This window comes from Lytechinus variegatus, chromosome 11 (assembly GCF_018143015.1).
Source record: "Lytechinus variegatus isolate NC3 chromosome 11, Lvar_3.0, whole genome shotgun sequence".
NCBI lineage: Eukaryota > Metazoa > Echinodermata > Echinoidea > Temnopleuroida > Toxopneustidae > Lytechinus > Lytechinus variegatus.
Window position 1 is genome coordinate 11,239,265 of NC_054750.1, and position 23,768 is coordinate 11,263,032.

Sequence of the window (23,768 nt, forward strand, 5' to 3'; positions counted from 1 at the left end):
GCAGTGGCTGGCCTATTTTTGCAGTGAAATTGTATGTTTCGCCTCCCAAATGTTGTTAGTTGATTTCCATGACAACAGGGGAGAATGCCATTAACCTTTCCATACAGGAACATATATTTTCAGATCAGGGGAATAGAATCACATCAAATATGTTGAAAATTTCTAAAAAAAAACACAAGTTGGAGCAAACTGTGAAGTGATATATGGTGAGATGAATAGATTGAGGTCTATTTTTTTAAGCCACTTTGACATTTCCAATATAGATGCAGCAATAAACATTTATGTCTTGTTCAATAAAACCCATGATTTCCTTCTTTTAACATCATCTTCAAATTCTCTTCTTTCTTATTAATAAGGAATATCTATAAAATCTTGAGTTCTATATGAATTCAGCTCAAATTTATCTGTCAAACAATAATGATCAACAAAACACATGTCACTACAATCACCAACATTCTACATGTAAATTGCAGGGATATAAAATAAATTCAGGTATGTCTAACAATCAAATTGTGAATTTAGTTTTAATTCTAAAGATTCATTTTTTAATTTCAAAGGATTTATATTTGAATCCCTCGATATTAAAAAAAGAAATAGGATTCAAACTGAATCCCTGATTTGATTGGTCCCTACAGTACACTCAGATTTATTTCAAATCCATGCGCTTTAGAGTGTACCTTGTTGAAATCACCTTTCATACTTGTGTCATTTGTACTAATTTCTCAGCACCATCATATCCATAAAATACATCATCCACCACATCACTCAACAAACATTGTCAAACAACAAAAAATATTTGTCAGTGCCTTCCTTCTGTCCCCAACTCTACATAAAAATCCAAAGCAAAACCTTCTCTCGATATTGCCCTTCCCTGTTAAACATCCTGCTAAATATATCACACCCTCGCCATACAGCATGCATCGTCACTTACTTGATACCACTTTTATCGGTTTTCCACGTCCCTCTTTTACCATCTGTCCTCTGTAATGAATTGAGTATATCCATTCCTGCACAATCAGAGTATGAAAATAAATTCCATTACTAATGTCTGTTTTGAATGATAGAAGCATGTGTGTGTGATGATGCAAATGTTTCACAGAATTTAAATTGAAATGAACGATGACAATTATGATTGAAATATGAGACTTGGAAATACATGCACAATGATGCCCTGAGATTTTTTTTTTTTTTTTGGGGGGGGGGTGAGAGCATTATAATGAAATGATTATGACAAAATGATGTACATGTACTTGTCCCAAACTCACATTAAAGAGTTATTGTTTGAATACAAAACATTCCAAATTTAGTTAACTGTAGATTAAGAATTGACAACACTAGTTTCATTCAGGGTGCCATTTGAAGTCAGAAGGCTGTAATCCTTAAGAAAAGAAAGAAAAAATTTTTTTACATAAATTTATTTGCTGATCATAATTCAGGCTTCTGTTAAAATAGTGGCATTCCTGATCACCAAAACTTTTTTTCCATGAAGGCTAAGTTAAGAAATGGGTGTGGATCACACTGTTAGTTCATGAAGTGCATGATCACTTTTGATAAACAAAATGAAACAAATGAAAACAAATGAAAAGATGCTACACCCCAGAATGTGAAGCAATCCCTGTACAATCATATAGAGGTATCATGAATAATACAATTTCATCAAAGTGTGATGACAATCAGAATTCATTTGTTTGTTAAAAAAGCAAGACAACATCCTTGGGGAAACAATTTTCTCTAAAAATTCATGATTTTATCAGCAGAGGTCACCACTCCAAATTGTCCAATGAATTTAAATGATATAGTCGTAGCTCAGTTATAAAACACGCAAAGAGGTTCACGAATTTATGTCATAGTAATTAGTATGAGTATCTATGAGTATAAATAACGAAAAAAGGGATTGGAAAAAGTGTTACAATGGAAAGACATTCAAGAAAGGACTTCATGCCTCATGGACAGAGTGAAAATGGAAAAATGATAATCAATGAGATCTTATAAAATGCTCAGATAAAACGAGATAGAGATAAAAGGGGAGGGGATGGGAGAGGGAGGCAGGGTAAATATTCACTAGGGGCCCCGGAACGCTCAAAAGAGCCCTGAAAAAAAACCTGGAAAACCCCTGTTCACTGCTCATCAAACATGCAATAAGTTGTGAAAAGTAGCCCTCAAAAATAAAAGAATATATTCGCTTGGAAAGAGGAAAGATTATAGAGAGGCAGGGAGAGAGATATAGGGGTGAGAAAAGAGGGAAAGATAATGAGAGTGAAAAAACAAGAAAAACAAAGAGACCATACAAAGAAAGAGACACAAACATAGGAACAGAAAAAAGTAAACAGCAAATGATTTGAAACAGAAGACAAAGAAGAAAAATCAAAATAAACAGTACTAATTCAGAAGAGAGAGAGAGGGGAAAAGATGAAATATAGAAAGGAGATTAGAATTAGTAAAAAAGAATTTTTAAAACATAACATACACATTGAAGGGTGGAGTGGGATAAGATTACAACATTGACCTCGAAAGAGTTTGGACAGGGTGTGACATATTAACATATTGAATTTAATCATGAAGATTAAAACAGTAGATAAGCTCACTTGCTACTCCTAACAGTATGCTGCTTATCTCGTTTCATTGCGCAGATTAAAAAGGAATTTCAATGAATTTGACAGATGTTACAGCATTTAGTAAACAAGGGAATGGCTGTAAATCAAATATGGCAATAACTTGCCTCACTGGTTTTGATGGCTTAGACTGCTTTTGACAACATTGGTGTTATTTTCTATTAAAACTGTAGTTACTAGACAAACACAAACAGTAGACATAGGTCCATATTCCTAAAATGTAGTTTAGTTTTAACTCCGGTTAAAGTTGTGGTTTAACTTTGGATAGCCAAACGCAACACCAAACTCTAAAAGTACAATTTCAATTCATTGGTACATTTTGTGCCCAATTCAATTTCAATTCACTCATGACTAGGAATAATAACCATGATATTTTTTCTTCATCTTTAAAACATGAGGAAAGGATAGAGTGAAAATAACAACCTAAACAAATTTGTTCACATTTTCTGCATCACATTAAAGTTTAGCACAGAGTTAGACCATGGTCTATCATGTCAAACTGGACTTTAGAATATGGGCCTGAAACTCTGACATGTAATCCATTTTCTACAAAAAAAAAGCTAAATTATAATGCCAATAAAATCAAGCAAATTAGTAAAATTAAGAACAGATATTAACCTACTTTACAAAATTTATATCAGCATGATATATTTCAACAAAATTTATTAGGTTGATAATGGATTTTACGTTTCTTTGAAAAACTTACCTATCCTTCTTTCCTGGTTCTTATCGACTAGTAACTGATGAATACGCTCTTTTAATCTATTTACTTCTCTTTCCTTCTTCTTCAGATCATGCTTGAATTGAACATCTCTGTGTTTTAAGATTCCCTCAAGTTTCCTCATCTGTCAAATATTAAACAAAAATACATGTTTATATGAAGTCATTCATTACATTTCATAATTTACAGTAACTGTTTCAATGCAGAAGACTTACAGGCACAGTATAAAAGTGCTGCTAAACCTCAACATTCAAACAAAAGTAAATATGCACAATCCATTTTGCAATCATTTTCCTGCTATCAGTTCGAGAATTGAGATTAAAGTGCAAAAAAAATTATCACTTTTATATCAATTTTTCAACTAAAGTTGAAATCTCTTTCTATAATCTACAAATCATACAAGTTCATGCAATGTAATTTTAACCATCTCTACCAAAACCAAAACTCATTTTAGCCCTGTAATAATCTTGTCAATTTATCCAGGGGGAGAGGTCAAGCTTTGATTATACATGTAGTATGAACTATGATAGTCAAAGCTGTCAAACTAGAATTTTTGAAGTGGATTGTTGGAACATATATCATAAAACATTCCTAGACAATCAGGTAGGTGTTACAGAGTACAAGCACCTGCAAAGCACCGAGTGTAAGCCCTGTTACCATGGCAGCAGCAACACAGGTAAATTAACCAGAGCATGGCAGAGTAAAAAAACATATTACAATTAATGACCTCTAAATGATGCACTCTGAATGGTTGGTATATAAAGCTCAAAATAGTTCTTGTATCAAAGGTAACCTGGGGAGCGTTTCATGAAAGGACTTCTCACACTTTTACAAGTCCTGTTTTATCTCACATTTCCCATAGCATCAGTGCCTCTAATTCTAAGCCAATCTAAATCAAGGAAAAGTGTCAGATCTGGCAACTTTTCAGATAAAGATGTCCATGAAAAGCTCCCACAACGCTCATATCTTCCAAGAGACATACACTGTAGAAGCTGTTAAAACTTCCATTTCTGAACAATTTTGTCCATTAACTAATATTGCTCTGCTTCGCGAGCACTTGGGAGTTGAGACATATCAGCATGAGTTTTAATAGTGAGCCAAATCCTTCAAACTACTTGCTACAAACAGTATCAATGTTACCAAAAAAATAAAAAGTAATTGTACATTATAAAACTGATGTACATTTCCCTCTGTGAAACCTGTATACATACAGTGTATTTCTGAGAATTATGTACTTGAAAGTATAACTTCCGAAACTTCTGAACTACAGTATGCTTGTACAGTTGTACTGTACACTACATGTATGTACCTATTTATGTGTAAGAAAAATAAAGTTACATGCACAATGGAGAAAACCATATCTACATGTAAGTATTACTTATTCCCTTGTAGTCTCATTTGGGGAACCAAATCATCCATTCACATTTTACGTTTTTAAAAAGATTTTCTGTGCATTGTACAATCCATAAAGTGAAATCAATGGAAAGTTTAAAAGCTTCACTTTCAATATACAGAGGCCCATATTCTGAAGTCAGGTTAAACTTAGACCACGGTCTAAGTCTGTGCTAAAATTATGGGGAGCCAAAAGTTAAAAAATTCTGTTTGTATTGTATATTTCTTATGTTTACTATTTTGTTTTCTTTTGCTTTCATAATGAAGAAAAATACTTCAAATATCATTCCCAGACAATTATGAACAATTTGGGTGTCATATGAGTTAAAGAGAAATTCCAGTACATGTAGTTGCAGTAAACACTGATTTCATGAGAAAGTCTGTAAAACAAGGCTTAATTGTCAGTATATCATCGAGGATCTAGATCTGGTATGTACAGTTACATTAACTGAACTTTGTGAAATCTTGATATCTACGCTGAAAAATGTTCGCACAGAAGATCCCCTACACAGATAAGCGCACGTGGGACAATGTATACATTGTACATTGTAATTATTGCTAAGAGCGTTGGGCCCGACGCTCTACCCAAATCCTGTGCTTATTTGCTGATTTCTCAGCAATTACACAATTTCTTCCAGAATCCTTTGGCACATGCGTTTCATTACAAACAGACACTTTCATTGGATTCTGTACGAACTCATTTTGATATCGTTACCAAAACTAGCATTTACATTTAATAAACTGAATGTGTAATGTCAGGGATTTGTGCTCCAATTGGCTTTCCATACTTACATGTAAACCACACCTTTAAACCAGGGTTAAATTCAAACCCAAGTTCAGAATACGGGCCAGGATGTTTCTATACACTATTCAATTTCACTTTCAATTTATTCAATCAACCATCATTAGGTACAATTATTACATAAATACTACACCGAATGTGAGACGAAGGAGCAGCAACAATGGGAACATTCAATACCCCATGATGTAATGAAGGGGTTAAAACAGAGCACCATTCCCTTGTGGTCAACCCCCACTGCTCTGGGGGGACTGAGTCTGCGTTTATGCGACCTCAACCCAGAATCATGATTGGAATCACGATTTGAATCATGATTCAAAACAGCAACATGAATCACGATCCGACAGAATCAGCGTTTATACGACCATCTTTCTAACGCTGTTTCTCCCTGAATTCGGGCCGATCCAGTGCGCATCACAGTGCGCAGTTTGACCCAGGAAGTATAGGTCAACATTTTCGCGCGTGTTTCTAACTTCACGTCGGCTGCTAGATTTTTGCTGCCACCGGAGCTAAGGCGCGATCGTTTGTGCAAGTGCAACTCGGCTTCCGAAAAATAAATCTTTTACTTCCAGAATTCCGTGTATTGTTCCTCGTATTGTTTTTGTTTACTTGTATTCAATCTTGTCGGTTCATCAAAAACGGTGTTCGGTAGCCGTAGTACTGGGCACGAATTCTGTTAATTTTGTCTCGACAGGCGGTGCCACATCTCCGTTGAAATCCCTCCCTTGCAAGCGCCGCTGAAAGGGACTCGTAGATCGTCTTATATTTCTGTGAATCCCGGTAAGGGATGCTTGTGCTTCAGGCTGAGCTCAAAGCACAAGCAGAGCCCTGAGTTCGTCGTCAGTCCAATTTGTGCCTTTGGAACTTGAACACATGATTGATGAAAACAGTGAAATCAGGGAATCAGGGTGACCAGACGTCCCGTATTTCCCGGGATTGTCCCGTATTTCAGAATATTGAACAAAATGTAGTTAATACATTTAAAAGTGACGAATTTTCATTAAATAACCAACAGCTGACGAAGCAGGGACAACAATTAAATCGATAACTGTAAACTTTTGCAAGTTCTGCGATGATTTCTTGCTAATACATTGCAAACGAACTGGCCTCCTGCCTGTGTGTGGCAGGCTACTAGCTAGGCATGGAGGATCGAAGCAAATTCTCAATGGTGCAAACACCTCACCTGATAAACAGTTTTTCCAATAAAAATAATCGCAAAATCGGCGGGAAATTCTTATAATTATACTATGGATTCTCAGTTTAATGATTTGGAGATGTAATCGGAGGAAAATGTTATTGACTTTTCATAGATCTAGTTGTTTCAGCTTTCGTTTTGAGTCTTGGTGTGCACGATGCCACGATGTTTCATCTAATTTTTAAGTTTGACAATATGTTTCACTTTGAAATTTTATTCATTTCTAAAACATTTTATGTTTAAAATTTTAAAAATACATTTAAAAAAACACCAAATAAAGTTATGATTTTTATTAGATGATTGGATTTTTTGTTTTGGAAAAGTTTGAACTTTTCCCTTTTCTTTATTTTATATATACCCTATCCTTTCTGCTTGCCCTTTTTTGTTCCATCTATCTTTATTTCCTATCTTTCTTTCCTCGACATTTTCTTTTCTCTCTCTCTCTCTCTCTGTTCATTTTTCTTTCTTTCCTTCTTTATCCAATATACTTTTTTATTTCCTTCATTCTTTCTTTCCTTAATTACCTTGGCTTCCTTCTCTCTTCGTCTCCTGTTTCTTTTCGTTCTTTCTCTCCTTCCATTATTTTCTATTTTTTCGTTCTCTTCCCCTTCATTCCTCCCTTCCATTTTTCATTCCTTTCTTAATTTTTCCCTTATTCTTTTCCCTTATTTTTATTGTCTTTCTTTTGTTTCTTTCTTTCAAAGAATGAAGGAAACATGTTTATTTCCTTCATTCTTTCTTTCCTCCTTCTTTTTCTCACCTTTCCCCCTTTAATTGTCTCCTTTATTTTGCGAGACATTTATTAATCTTCCCTTCCTTCCTTTCTTTCTTTCTATATTCATTTCAAAGAATGACGGAAACCTTTTTTTATCTCTTTTATTATTTCTTTCATCCTTTTATTCTAACTTTCTGTTATTTTTTCTGTTTTCCTTTATTTTCTTTCCTTCCCAATCATCTATTTTCTTTCTCTCCTTCATTCTTTCGTTCACCTTCCCTTCTGATTCTTTATACTTTTTTTTCAAAAGTCTTATTATTATACTATGGATTCGAAGCCCACACTTTGTGTGGGCTTCTTTGTTGATCTTCGTTTGTCAATTGTCCCGTATTTCATTTTGTGAAATCTGGTCACCCTGAGTGAAATATACAAATGACGCTACAGTACAACCCCGGGGTACAATACACAGAATGATAATTCCTAAATGCACATGACAATTGGCATATACCGGTACTAGTACACTGGCAATCTGCTACACGAAAATTAACCTGCACGAAACACAGCGCGCGCCTTTGAGTCGAACCCGGAAGAAGCACGACACAATGACGTCATAGAATCATGATTCAAATCACGATATCGTTTATACGACCCTTTTCGTTCGTGATTCTACAGAAACGTCTTTCCAAACGCCCCTTTTTCCGTGTTTCATGTTCGTGATTTGAAAGACGTTTATTTCCACTTTCGACTAAACGCAATCGTGATTCTGCAGAATCGTGATTTGAATCATGATTCTAATCATGATTCTAGGGTAAAAAAGTGTCGAATAAACGCACCCTGAGTCACTCACAGCTGATGTCCCATCTAACAGGTTTGTAACAGCGGGAGGGGGGCATGATGGGAGATACTAGGAGATCACAGGAAGTCTAATGCTAATGTTGCAGAACGGCCATGCGTTTTATGCATTGCTCATCGCAATGCATGGTCCCCTTGATGTATTGACAAGCAACAGAGACTTAAGCTATCACTGTGCCTATTTGTTTAAAATCTTAGTAGATCCAACATTGAATTTATTATTAAGATGAACAAGTAAATGAAAACAAAAGAGATGATGTAAATCTAATGAAAGAGCTCTTTTCAATGATACAATTTACTCCAAGCTTCCATCATATTCATGAAATGAAGTTTGAAAATAATTCTGCTCCAGTCAGACCTGGTCTATTGTTCCATCATTGCAGGTTCCTATTACTTCTGATTTGTTAGTCATTTTTTGTTCGGATGTCTGTGTGAATGTCTCTCAAAATGATTCCCCTATGTGCTGTGTGTCCTATTGCTATGATTTGAAATACAGGGGCGGTATTCTGAACATTGTCTTATCTCCATATTTTATCTTATCTCAGAGATATGACAAAATCGGTATCCTGGTGGATGTCATAACTTTTGTCACAAAAATTGTCATAAATTTTGTCTTATCTGTTTGGCGCGCACCAAAAATACGCTGCTTTAATGCGCGTAATCCTTTTATACAAGCAAAAGATATGAGAAAAGTTATGACAGGGGGTAGCAGTCATAAATTTTGTCATATCTTTTAGCACCAAATATCCCGATACCCTGCCGACTGAATGTCAAGCATATAACGATATCATTTAGATTAGATTGTGGTATTAGTTTCACTCATCATCCACGACAATTTTTGAAATTATTTTTTCATGCTACAATTTATAGTTAGGCCCTACATATTAATTTCTCCTTTTTTTCTCTGTTTTCCTTATTTTTCTACTTCTCCTCTAAAATCCTTCACAGCTCCCTGTCTCTCTTTGTAATTAAGCGCATCAATATTCGCGTAGTTGCGCGATGCCAGAAACTGTTTTGGGGATAAGCCCTACCTGCCACGGGGCATTCCTATTGGCTAAAAGGGCTCCCACTTGGAACTTCCGAAAAGATGGGCGGGAACTTTGAGAGATATGACAGGGAAAAGACAAGATTCAGAATACCGATTTGTGACAATCATAGCGGTGTCACATCTCGGAAAGAAATGACAAAATTTATGACAGTGTTCCAGAATACCACCCCTGAATTCTAACTATCTCTATCTAAAAGCTAAATTCTGTACAAGAAAAAGTTAATTTATCAGTCAGAGACTCTCTTTCACCCTCTCAATACTAATCATGACATTCAGTATTTTTTGCACATCATGCATCTACATGTATGCTTTTCTCAACTGAAAAATTTTTCATATTAACTTGCATTCAATTTCTCCCAAGCCTACATGCATTAGACTCCTAAAGCTGTTAATGTAGTACCCATAAGGATGAGTTTTTATTTTCATTCCCTGTGGCTTTGTGGCACACAAGTACAGGTGTATTCAATGTTAATTACAGACCAAACATGACTGTGCATGAAAGTATAAACTAGGTCCATTCTCACCAGGAAAAAATCAAATAAAACTCACAACAGTGTAAACTCCCTGAAAATAAAGGTATACACCTGTACATCAGGGGTTCTCAAACTTTTTCCTTGAAGGGCCAGATGAGACTCCAAGTAAACCTGAAAGGGCCAGGGTGATGTGGATACTTAGAAAAAAATGTGCACGAAGCGCAGAGAACCTTGCGGTCGGGGTCCTAGATGCTCTCTTGTGCAATCTGGCCCTTACTTTGGGAGCATTTAATCCAACAAATTTATACCAGTTTCATACAGAACGCAGGCAAAATTAGAAAAGATTTCAAAATACAACGAGTCAATATTAATGATAACAAAATTGTTGCACTTTGTTGAAAGGAGTCTAGATTGTACCTATACATATCTGGTATGGGGGAGACAGATAATGTCTTGAGGTATCAATATTTTTTGTAGTCAAAGTAGAATGAATAATGGAGCATGTCTGTTGTATACTCCGACAAGGGTGTCAGTCTCCTATGGGAAACGTGACAGTCTGTAAGCAACAAGTTACTTGAACCTTGGCACAATTAAAAGGTGTAATTGCTAGACGAAGGCAGTGGTGAAAATGTTCACTGGTCAAGCAGGGGCCACGGAAGCGGGAAGGGGGGCTTTTTCCAAAACCATGTGCAAAAACGTAAAAATGATCATATTATGATTGTGTAATTGTTTGCATTGCCAGCCCCCCCCCCCCCACCAACCAGGGCCCCTGTCAAGGTACTTCCATATGAGATAGTTCTTTAAAATGCTCATTGTGGAAAATGCACTTTCGCACAGGTGTGTAGATCCAAACATGGTGAGAGCAGCGCAGGTCATCTAATAAGAAAGTATATCTCACAGACAGAAAAGACTCCACTTTACTTTTATTACGGTTAGGTCTACATAAATACACAATGTAATCATATTGAGCTATGTTTCGTAGTATGACTTAAAAGTGATTTAAAAAAACCCAGCAGAGTCTCGCGTGGCGGGATTGTGAAGCTCCATGGGCCGGATCCGGCCCGCGGGCCGTAGTTTGAGAACCCCTGGTATACATGTATAAAGACTTTTTTTTGCATAATTTGCTTCTTGGCAGGTAATTTGGTGAACATTAAAGAATATGGCCTGTATTCTGAACTCAGATGTAATTTGAACTCTGGTTTGAAATTATGATTTAACTATGGATAGCCAATTGCAAAGTTTTAATTATCAACTCATCTCATACTCAGGTCATTCATAACTGTCTGGGAATAAAAAACTGAATCAATTTACTTCAATATTGTAAGAGGCATACAAAGTTAACAAAATCTTGACATTTTTGGCTTCCCATAATTTTACACAAGTGTATTAGACCATGGCCATTTCAGCATGGTCCAATCTACAAACTAATGATTTAGTGTGAACACCACTTGTTCCTCCATTTCAAACCTCGTTGCAAATGAAAAACCATTAGGCTATGTTCACATTGAAAATAAAAACAATGAATTTTGCTCATCTGAATGGCAGTTCAATGGATGTCTCACCTCATCTTTCTGGCTTTTAAGCTTGGACTGGGAGCTCTTGAGTTGTAATGTCAGCTGCCTTTCTCTCTCCCCTTGAGATATATTCTCTCTTTGTATCTGTTCATGCTGTTCTTTTAATCTTGAGTGATTAGTCTGTAAGTGTTCCAAGTCACTACTGGTTCGCATTTGCCTGAAACGAAGATTAAAGACATTAACACATTCGTTTAAAAAAAAACAATTATTTAAGATTTATTCATTCCATTCGATAAAAAGATACAAATTTACATTCAAATTTACGAGATTTACCTATTACATCCAAGTAAAAACAGGCATTGATTTTACTAAAATACAAAGAAAAATAATCAAAGGGAAAAGATCAGCTTCCATGTAAAACGTGAGATTTCTAATTTTTATTTTAAAAAAATAGTATTAAAAGTATTTAGAGTATGTTCCATGTCAATGCCCATCATTCATTTATTTACATGATTTTCTATCATTTATTCTATTTTTTTTTCATTTAAACCATACCAACTAAAACACACCAGGCTACACATCTTAATTCATGTGTATATTTATTATCGATTGATTATTCTATTTCCAATACCATCCATCAATTGTACAATATAAAATCAACAATATTTCATGGCAATAACACATGTATTTGCATTAGAGGGGACAGTTACAAATAAGCACAATGGCTTAAAGAGAAATGCCAGTAGTTGCAGTAAACACTGATTTCATGAGAAAGTCTGTTAAACAACACTTAATTGTCAGCATATCATCAAGGATCCAGATCTGATACAGTTACATAAACTGAACTTTGTGAAATCTTGAAATCTACGCTGAAAATGTTCACACTGAAGATCACCAACACAGATAAGCGCACGTGGGACAGTGTATTATTATTGCTCTGTCGTGCCCGACGCTTGACCTGAATCCTATGCTTATTTGCTAATTTCTCAGCAATTACACAATTTCTTCCAGAGTGTACGAACTCATTTTGATATCGTTACCAAAACTGGCATTTACCTTTAAGAAAAACCTCAGTCAAAAAAAAAATATTCAGAATGTTAGGCAAAGATTGAAAGCTGAGCTCTAAAAGATCCCTTTTTGATGTCACATATTTCCTAGTTACAAACAGAATCTATTAAATTGAAGTGTTAATTTCATTGTCATCCAGCTCTTCACGGCATTATTTCCAGCAAAATTAATGACCAATACACCTCTAAAATTCAAACTTACTTTGTTTCTAAATCTTCATGTTTCTTCATACTTCTTTGATGTCTCTGTATAAGTTCATAGGCACAGTTCACAAGCTGAACAAGATCAAACTGTTCAGGTTTACTCCTATCCTTACTGGAAGTTGAAGGCTTGATGAAGAGAGGAGGGAAACCAAGTGCTGTCAATTCCTGGAGAAATTGAAAAATAACACATTTACATGATTTCAAAGATTTGTTCCATCATCACTGTATCGAAAACAATGTACATGTTTATAAGTTTACATGCCACCATGCTTCAAATGACTTTCCTTAGGTTGTATATTTCTTGTTTATTTGTTTATGTCAAGGTTTGTTATTGATGCTTTTTTGGGGGATGGGGGCCTTTACTTTTTCATTAGTTTTTTATCAATTAATCTCACTATTCCTGCTTCAGTACTACATGTACATGTATGTCACATCAACTTGTACTTTGGCTATAAGTCTAAAGCTCCTTCATTGTCTGAGATGAACAAGTAAGTACTTTAATGGTACTGAAATGTTTTAAAAAGTGCAAATTTGTAAAAATTTAATCTGCTTCTTAATAAAGAATTTTTTCTCTCCTACACTGTATATATATCAAAACTTTTTTATATGAAAAAAAATCACTGAAAAAATAAAAATAGTGAAAATGTATTCTGTATCCACATTGTAGCTCCAACTTCCCTGGTATTTGGGAAGAGACTCTACACCACACTTCATTGGAATGCTATGATCATTGTATGAATGTTTGGAATAATGTTGAGTATTTTGGTGAAGTGTTGCTACAGGTTATCAGGTATCATTTTACATACATGTAGACTAAATAGTAAATACTCAACAGCATGAGGTGGGTGTACTACAGTGCATGATACTTGATATGATTTCAACAATGGCGCTACCCAAACATACTCACTCAGATATGTATTAGGTGCATAGCTATTTACTCAAATTACTTTCATGTATAACAGTGATTTTGAGCAATCATACTCATACAGCAAGGATTTAGTATTGTACATGTACATTGGCTCCTGCTTGATAAATAAATGGAATATTTTTTTTCCTTATTTTTGTCAATTCAACTAAATCTTGTTGGACTTTGCAGACATCATACGTAGCTGATTAAAATGTCTAACAATCTGACTCATCTCATAACAAACATTATTTTCATAAAACATATCATATCAAAAGTATGATACATTCAGTTTAATTGTACTGTTAACAAATGCTTCCTAAAACACACTGAGCGATTTGATTTGAATGTGCATGCATCATTCATATGGGACCTGACTGTTCACACTTTAAAAAAGCAAATATCCTGTTTCAAAAGTATTAACTAAATAAAACACTACCTGTGTTAATAAAACACCACTATTATAATAATAAAAAATAATAAAAACGACACTACACAATATACTGTACGTGTACATACATGTACATGTATGTTTTTCCTCATGAATTTTATTTAATATTTTGCCAAAGTCAAAGCTATTGTGCTTTATCATGCTGGTCAGATTATGAAGTTTGACTGGACTATGCCCATGTATACACTGTGTATATCACACCCTTAGCCATTTAAATCAAAATGTCATGGATAGTAAATATTGATTTAATTAGTCAATGCATTTTTTTGTAAAATTTATCATTAAATATCAATGCTGAACTTTAGAACTAAATATTAATGCCACATGATAAGGGAGCAATAAAGATTAAATACATTATATTTTTAATGATCCTTTATCAATAAACATCAAAGTTACCTTTATAATGTATGTACAGTGCCCTGGAAGCACTTAAAACCAAGTAAATCAAACATTCAACAAAATAAAAGATAAAATAAATAAAACATCCTTAGTCAAACATTGTCTCCGCCTATATTAAGCTAAAAACCACACACTGCATGAATGAAGAATGAAGGAACATCTTTTTCACATCTCATTGTAAAATCTGAAGTCTTTGGATATTGTCTGGACAGAGGACACAGACTGGTATATCAGCTTTCATTGGCCTATCCTTTGTGATGAAAGCTTTATATTGTGTTTCATTGTATAGTCACATTGGATATAAAATAGATAAGCTGTGAATAGAATCATTGCACAATGAATGGGATAAGATGAAAAGTGACAGTTACTGTAATGTTAAATGGAACCAGAGCTCTTTCATGCACGTAGGCCTATATGTAGATTCATCACAACTTTATCATGCACATTCAAATGATCTTACTGTTCTATTGGTAATTTTTAGATATCTTTTGGAAACAATAGAAAAATAGCAAAATATTATTTAACTTACAATATTATATGTTTAAAGGTCAAGTCCACCTCAGAAAAATGTTGATTTGAATCAATAAAGAAAAATCAGACAAGCAAAATGCTGAAGATTTCATCAAAATCGGATGTAAAATAAGAAAGTTATGACATTTCAAAGTTTCGCTTATTTTCAACAAAATAGTTATATGAACGAGCCAGTTACATCCAAATGAGAGAGTTGATGATGTCACTCACTCACTATTTCTTTTTTTTTTATTGTTTGAATTATACAATATTTCAATTTTTACGAATTTGACGATTAGGACCTCCTTGCCTGAAGCACAAAATGTTAAAATAATGGATTTCCACGTGTTCAGGGAGGAATGAAACTTCATTTCACATGACAATGACGAGAAAATAAAAATATTTCATATTTTAAACAATAAAAAACAAAAGAAATAGTGAGTGAATGACATCATCGACTCTCTCATCTGGATGTAACTGGCTCGTTCATATAACTGTTTTTGTGAAATGAAGCGAAATTTTAAAATGCCATAACTTTCTCATTTTACATCCGATTTTGATGAAATTTTCAGTGTTATGCTTGTTGAATTTTTCACTTTTTATTCAAATTAAGTTTTTGTTGGGGTGGACTTGTCCTTTAATTAAACACAATCAGTTCATTAGGGAGCTATAAACTTGCAATACTATATCATTGCAAAAAGGTACTCTACTCATGCCATCCAAAAAACATTGAATAAAAAAGAGCCATGGGAAAAGCCCAATTTGTAGGGCTAATTTTTTTAAAACTGAGCTTACACATTTTGTCCCAAGTCAGCTTGTATGCACCACAACATTTTACTAAATTTTAATTTTAAACAAGTGGAATGCCTCTGGCCGTCTCACCTGCATCACGCGGTTCAATATAGCAGCAGTGCTGACTTTGCATACTACTCTGACTCGCACAAGATGTTCAGTGATACATGGTTACTCTTATGTCCTCTTTTTATGAACTAGACCAATAAACTTACAGAGATATGATGGTTATTCAACAAAAAACCCCAACATGGCCAAAGTTCATTGACCTTACATGACCTTTGACCTTGATCATGTGACCTGAAACTGGAACAGGATGTTCAGTGATACTTGATTACTCTTATGTACAAGTTTCATGAATCAGATCCATAAACTTTCAAAGTTATGATGGTAATTCAACAGATACACCCAATTCGGCTAAAGTTCATTGACCTTTGACCTTGGACATGTGACCTGAAACACGCACAGGATGTTCAGTGATACTTGATTACTCTAATGTCCAAGTTTAACGAACTAGACCAATAAACTTTCAAAGTTATGATGGTAATTCAACAAAAAACCCCAACATGGCCAAAGTTCATTGACCCTAAATGACCTTTGACCTTCATCATGAGACCTGAAACTTGCACAAAATGTTCAGTGATGCTTGATTACTATTATGTCCAAGTTTCATGAATCAGATCCATAAACTTTCAAAGTTATGATGGGAATTCAACAGATATCCCCAATTCGGCCAAAGTTCATTGACCCTAAATGACCTTTGACCTTGATCATGTGACCTGAAACTTGCACAAAATGTTCAGTGATGCTTGATTACTATTATGTCCAAGTTTCATGAATCAGATCCATAAACTTTCAAAGTTATGAGGGGAATTCAACAGATATCCCCAATTCGTCCAAAGTTCATTGACCCTAAATGACCTTTGACCTTGGTCATGTGACGTGAAACTCATGCAGGATGTTCATTGATACTTGATTATCCTTATGTCCAAGTTTCATGAACTAGGTCCATATATTTTCTAAGTTATGATGACATTTCAAAAACTTAACCTCAGGTTAAGATTGCGATGTTGATTCCTCCAACATGGTCTAAGTTCATTGACCCTAAATGACCTTTGACCTTGGTCATGTGACATGAAACTCTAATAGGATGTTCAGTAATACTTGATTAACCTTATGGCCAAGTTTTATTAACTAGGTCCATATACTTTCTAAGTTATGATGTCATTTCAAAAACTTAACCTCAGGTTAAGATTTGATGTTGACGCCGCCGCCGCCGCCGCCGCCGCCGTCGCCGTCGCCGTCGGAAAAGCGGCGCCTATAGTCTCACTTGCTTCGCAGGTGAGACAAAAAAGTAGAAAATCCTATTGGAACTGGTAAATTCTCCACACAGACAGGCCTGCAGCATGTTTTTTTTTATATTAGGAAATCAACACTTACCTGGTCCAGATAGCTGACACACTGATCAATATTATCTTTGGTGCAGAAGGAGGGGCCGCCCCCAGAGCCCTCCCCATTGGAAGGCCTTTGGGGTGACGGGGTGTACCCATGGGGGTTCCTGGGACTAGTGGGATGGTAGTGGAAGGATTGTGTAGTATACTTGGATATAAACTCATCATGATCAAAGGATAACCTCCTGGAAAATGAAATACATGTAAAAATAATGGTTAATAAAATTCAGAGCATACATGTACCGTACATGTATTGGGGGTGCAGCCCATAGCCTCTCCATTGAAAGGCCTTAATTGGTGATGGGGGGTGCATCCATGGAGGTTCCTGGAACTGAATGGTATACATGTACTTTGTAAAATAAACTCACTATAATCAAAGGAAAACCACCAGACACAAAAAATAATATTCACATAGCAAATACATACGTAGATCTTTGCTACATATAGGGTCAATTCCCTATCAAAGACAAAAGTCAAAATGAGCCAAGGAGGGATGAACATCTTTTTCGAAATGGGTTTTCACTCATATTTACAAGTTCTTTTTGGCTTTTTGTATTTATAGAGGTGTGTTTTATATTTGTTTCAACAGAGTGGTCTGGGGTTTTTCTGCAAGCTCTGAAAATTGATGTATTCATTGTACGTATGTGTATTGTACTTTTCCTTCATGAATTACTTTTGGGATGATTGATGGATAAAAATAGATAGGAGAATTCGTTATTGGAAGGAGTGCCCTCTTGTGCATTTTTACCTGCAAATGGCAGTATACTATATAAATGAATGCTTACCCTTCTTTTTTGTACATTTGGGTCACAAATCAAACCATGAATTTATGTATTAAAAGTAGGCCTAGTATGGCCTACACATGATATTGTACTGTCAATTTCATGACCACTACAGGATTACATGTATGTACTGTTAAGTGATTGGTGTAGGCATTTATATTTTGTACACAATACATTTATACTTCGCGTCTTGAATTTCCAATAAACATCCTGATCATTCCAGATCCTGCCTAATTACTAGAAACTGAATCCAATTTCGCAAAACCATTCAGACTTCCTCTTTCCCCAAACGTCACATATTTTTCATTTCATTGGTTGTAAAGTATCTAGATTTACAACATTAGCCTACACAAAGAATTATGTTCAAATGCATTTCCTTTTTTTTCATCATTTATCAGTTTGTGGGGGTACAAAGTCTCAGTCTACAAAAAATTACTTGCAGTACTGGTGGTTTCCTGTATCCAGTCTGTCAGATATTACTCATCATGAATTAAAGCTAAACTATGCTTAAAACAATTAATATACACTCAACTACATATGTAGTTTGTTTTTATCCTACCTACATGTATATAATCCATGTATCAAATGAAAAAAAAAACATCCATAATAAAATTCTTAGTATTCATTTCTATACATGTAGTGTTTGACATATGAATAAAGGCATATAAACTGACATTTATCGAATCTCTCCATTGGTTTCATCATAGGGCATTCTCCATTCTTTAATATGGTATCTCATTGAGAAAATCGTCATTGATTTTTTTTTCTATCAGGAAAGGTACAATTTGAAGCAGGGAAGTAGTGATTAATCATTACACAGCTTAAATTTACTTCAGAGTTTGGTTTATAAACCCTGTCATGTTCTCCCTTTTTTTTACTACTGCACGATACAAATTATACCTCTGGGTCCCATTTCATAAAGACATGTGGTCGCATGTCATAAGGTGGTCCAATTTCGCGAACAGGGTAAAAATGGTCAAAAATTTTATTTTTTTATATGTTATAGCTATTACCATTCTCTAAATAATGAAAAAGTTTTAAGTCTCGAATACCGTTATTTTTCCTTAAAATGACTAATTAACAGCTAATTATTACATAGATGTCAATGTAAATGTGAATTTTGAAATGCGTTTTTCTCAAATTGGACCTGCTGCACATAAAATGGTGTCAAAAGTTAATGCAACATTGGATCACCCTAGTATTTTGCAGTTATAATCTTGAAACATCAATGATTAAATCTGTACCAAAAATAAAATAATTATCTATTATTTTATGCATGTTAATTATACTAATTAATTAACAGTATTTAATTTCACATTTTTGCCCCCAAAATACCTGTCACTGTATTTGTATGCTTGGCAAAATGACAACATCATGGGTAGAAATGTTTGTTGCAATGATACACAACATTTGTACTAAAAATTAAGATTACAAATTAGATAATTAACCAAATCTCTCCGGTTTACTAATTGATAAGGTTGCAGATCAGAGCTGACATACACATGTATTCCATTGCTGCATATTTTCAAAATTGTCAAATTTTTATGACATTTAGTTGTTCCCTGCTTTAAAACACCCAGAAATATGAGGATATCAGTCATATTACATATTATAGTAAGTTGTTAATTAGGTTTAATTAATATTTTATCATTTACCGCATCCACCGGCTCCGCCACCCCTGTTACTTCAAACTTAATGTGCTATAGTTTTTGTTCCTGATATTGTATTGATCTAATTCATAGTAATATATTTAGCCTATAGTTCTAGCTTCAAAATGAGATATTACTCAATAGATTTGGTCAAGATGCTGTGATGTAGCAACAATTTATCCATGGCACCGTGTGGAAAATTGTTCATACGCCACCCTTTTTGCATACCCAACTTATGAAATGCGACCATGTAATAAATTGACAAATGCATAATTTCTATAACAATTATACTTTCAGCCAATCAGATTTGCGGTTTTCAGTTAGCTTTTAACTGTTATTGCAAAGTTGTTATTATAATGAGTTTTATGAAATGGACCCCTGATGTGGGGAATTGGTACACATATGGAAGATGTGTGTTGTTTGTTAAGCAGCTGTGGAGTAATGCTGCACATTTTGAATTAGAGCTCAACAAATTTTGAAATAATAAACCTACTGTACAAATAACGAAATGAAATTTGTCTTTCAAAATTTAAGAGGCTATAATGATTTAGATGTAAGCATACATGTACCTAGGCCCTTGGTAATTAAATTATATAAAATTCATGTTTATTACTTTTGATGATGCTGCATAAAGTTAACAGACATGATTGTAGTACCATAATACGTACATTTCATCCACAATCAATGACAGTTAACAATAAAAATGTTTATCACTTGTGAAGTGGTTTGAGTAATTGTATTTGTTTTTTGACCTTTAGCTTCCTTTACTTTGAGATAGATCAAGGCGGAACTACACATAATTTACTGAACAAATAGAAGGTCTTTATGCCACAGTACATGTCTGCTACAGGCACATTTCTATCTAGGCCTTCATTGTATTTTATTTACATGTAATGTACAGTTTAACTTATTTCTGATTGAAAATGTCAGCATTTTCCTTTCAATACATTCAGTACATTGTCGTAAAGCTGATCATACAACTTGGCAATAATTATGTACATGTAGGCCCACATCCCTGTTAAACTTGCGTCAAAAGTGTGTGAATTCTATCACAAGGCATTTTCTTTCTGTCACAAGGAATCAGAGTGTAAATTTGCATTTTGAATGAGTCAACAAGGTTGTGTGAAGCAGACTAGGAGGGGTAGTGTTTACACATTTATCCAGTTAAAGGTGATTAGGACTGGCCTAAAGAGAGTTTTATGGTACTTTGGGACGTGGTGACTTGGTTTTTTGGAGTGGGTCATTAGTTTTAGAGAATTAGAATGGTTAACACAATGGTTGCATATAATTAAGGCAAATCAAAACAGCTATTTCACAGGAGGTACCTTGAAAGCTAAACTGTGGACAAGTGTGTTGTACACTTTAATACTGGGCATAAATGAAGACTTTACAATGGGATACCGGTAGGCCTATGCTATATAAATGTAGTTTGAAGTACATTTAAACAACACAAACCCCAGCATCCAGAGCCTCATTAGAGCCTCATTATTCAATACAATAGGCCTTGTGGGGTCTGAAATCAGGCAATATTCTACATGAAAGCATGGACCTACTATTACATTGTAAAAGGGATTACACAGTTGGCTTGTTGCTATTTATGAAAAGCATCCATAAACAATAAAATGACCACCTAAATTGTGCATATTATTAGTATAAAAAGATATACATGTAAAATTCTGGTAGAAAATGCATAATTTCTGAAAAATTAACAAATGGAGGATGAAAATCTTGCCCGATGACAGATTTTTTTGAAGCAATAAATGAACAAAAGAATGTACAGTCTGTACTTACATCTGCTCATTATCAAAAAGTTAGATTTACGTAAATTTACTAAATCTATTCTAGATATCAGACATTGTCCTGAAAATAATGTGTGCTGCATCTAGATTAGTTCAGTTACAACAAAATGTCAGAATTGCATAAGCCAAATCCATAATGTTCATGTAGGTAGGCCTACTCTACAAAATAGCCTTGACTTATTTTCCAGATTATTGCCTTAAATGGTCATTCACCTTCCCCCCCCCAAAAAAAAGAAGAAAACAAACAATAGTAATTAATTTCAAAAGAATTCTACATAAAACAAGCAATTATACATGTGGAGCATTGAGGCTCAGTGGATTAGTCTTATGAATTTGAAACAGAGGGTCGTGGGTTCGAATCCCAGCCAAGGCTGATTTCCTTCAACAAGAAATTTAACCACATTGTGCTGCACTAAACCCAGGTGAGGTGAATACGCTGGGGTAATGATAATGATAATGCTGCGCCTCGGAATAGATTAATTCTAGACAGATGCGCCATATAAATGCCTACTATTATTATTATCACATACCAGTAGGCCTACATGTTAATACATTGATGTAATGATTTTTGTAAAAATTGATTTACAAAATTGGAAAATTAAAACATTTCCTAAATGTAATACGAGTACTGTAGGCCTACTAATATTTATAAATGAATAGTAGGCCTAATAAATAAACAACATTTGCAATACACTTCAATAAGGCCAACATACTTTGTCTACAACAAACCACACATGCACATCATTATGGAGATTTAACAATGAACAAGTGGAATGCCTCTGGCCGGGCCGTCTCACCTGCATCACGCGATTCTAAATAGCAGCAGTGCTGACTTTGAAAACTACAATAACTCGCACAAGATGTTCAGTGATACTTGGTTACTCTTGTGTCCAAGTTTTAAAAGTCTGATCAATAAACTTGTGAAGTTATGATGGTAATTCAACAGATACCCCCATTAAATACAAAGTTCATTGACCTTTGACCTTGGTCATGTGACCTAAAATGTGCACAGGATGTTCAGTGATACTTGATTACTCTTATGTCCAAGTTTTATGAACTAGACCAACATACTTTTAAAGTTATGATGGTAATTCAACAAATACCCCCATTCAGCCAAAGTTCATTGACCCTAAATGACCTTTGACCTTGATCATGTGACGTGAAACTCATGCAGGATGTTTGGTGATACTTGATTAACCTTATGTCCAAGTTTAATGAACAAGGTCCATATATTTTCTAAGTTATGATGACATTTCAAAAACTTAACCTCAGGTTAAGATTTTGATGTTGATTCCCCCAACATGGTCTAAGTTCATTGACCCTAAATGACCTTTGACCTTGGTCATGTGACATGAAACTCTAATAGGATGTTCAGTAATACTTGATTAACCTTATGGCCAAGTTTCATGAACTAGGTCCATATACTTTCTAAGTTATGATGTCATTTCAAAAACTTAACCTCAGGTTAAGAAACTTAACCTCGGGTTAAGATTTGATGTTGACTCCGCCGCCGCCGTCGGAAAAGCGGCGCCTATAGTCTCACTCTGCTATGCAGGTGAGACAAAAATCATTTTGAGTTCAGCTTTACTGTCAAAACAGTAAATAAAAAAACACACAAAGGACAAACAGTCATTCTAATTAGTACTACATACATGTATGTATTGCACTGGATTTGAAGTTTGCACCCAGAATCAAAGTGCTTTTGAACAATGGAAGGAAATATAAACCCAACACTTTGGTCTGTTTTTTGTAAGTGTATGTACCAATGGACTGTAGTATTTGAATGTAAAACCAAATGCACAGTACAGTACATCACAAACAGCCATCTGTGACAAGTTTTGATGAGGAAGGCTTATGAACAACCTGAACATGTTTTTAACAATATAGGGCTATTGAAAATTTGACCTGTGAAGTGTTTCACAAAGTTGTTCATAATGATGATGTACACATTTTATATAGCACAAATCACAAATTACAAATGACTGCATTATGAAGTGCTAAAATCTGAGAAGTGTGGACTTTTACAAGATGATTCAACAAAGTATGACAGTTTGCTTATATTCTCATTCTTGTACTTCAAGTAATATTTTGTGCTAGTAATGTGTACTAATTCTAATCAGCATTGATTATTACTACTATGAGATAATAATGATTGAAAAGTTCTCCTAAATGCACTCTAGTCCTTTGTTAAAAGGGGTGTTATTGCATAAGCTTATAGGTCTATACATGTACCGTAGCTTTAGGAACGTCCCACTGGTTCTAGTCCATCAAATGTATTAATTTGAAGAAAAAAAAAAGAAAAAGAACCACAAACTATTTAATAATTAAGTTAAAATTTATATTCCTTGTCCAAAAGAAATAAAAATTCACACTGAGGATTTTTCAAATAAAGCACAAGGCTATGAAATGCTAATGTACACACAGCCACAGTTTTCCTAA

At 34.6% G+C, this 23,768-nt stretch overlaps 1 protein-coding gene across 1 annotated transcript in view; it reads right to left on the minus strand.

Annotated features, from left to right (window-relative positions):
- LOC121423717 (afadin- and alpha-actinin-binding protein A-like) overlaps positions 1 to 23,768 on the minus strand; it is a 59,515-nt gene that overhangs the window by 32,031 nt on the left and 3,716 nt on the right. The window contains exons 3-7 of the mRNA XM_041619148.1: positions 17,089 to 17,284; positions 12,591 to 12,757; positions 11,370 to 11,538; positions 3,319 to 3,457; positions 932 to 1,007 (exon numbers count right to left, since the gene is read on the minus strand). Of these exons, the coding sequence (XP_041475082.1) occupies positions 932 to 1,007; positions 3,319 to 3,457; positions 11,370 to 11,538; positions 12,591 to 12,757; positions 17,089 to 17,284 (747 nt within the window). The remainder of the gene's footprint in view (positions 1 to 931; positions 1,008 to 3,318; positions 3,458 to 11,369; positions 11,539 to 12,590; positions 12,758 to 17,088; positions 17,285 to 23,768) is intronic.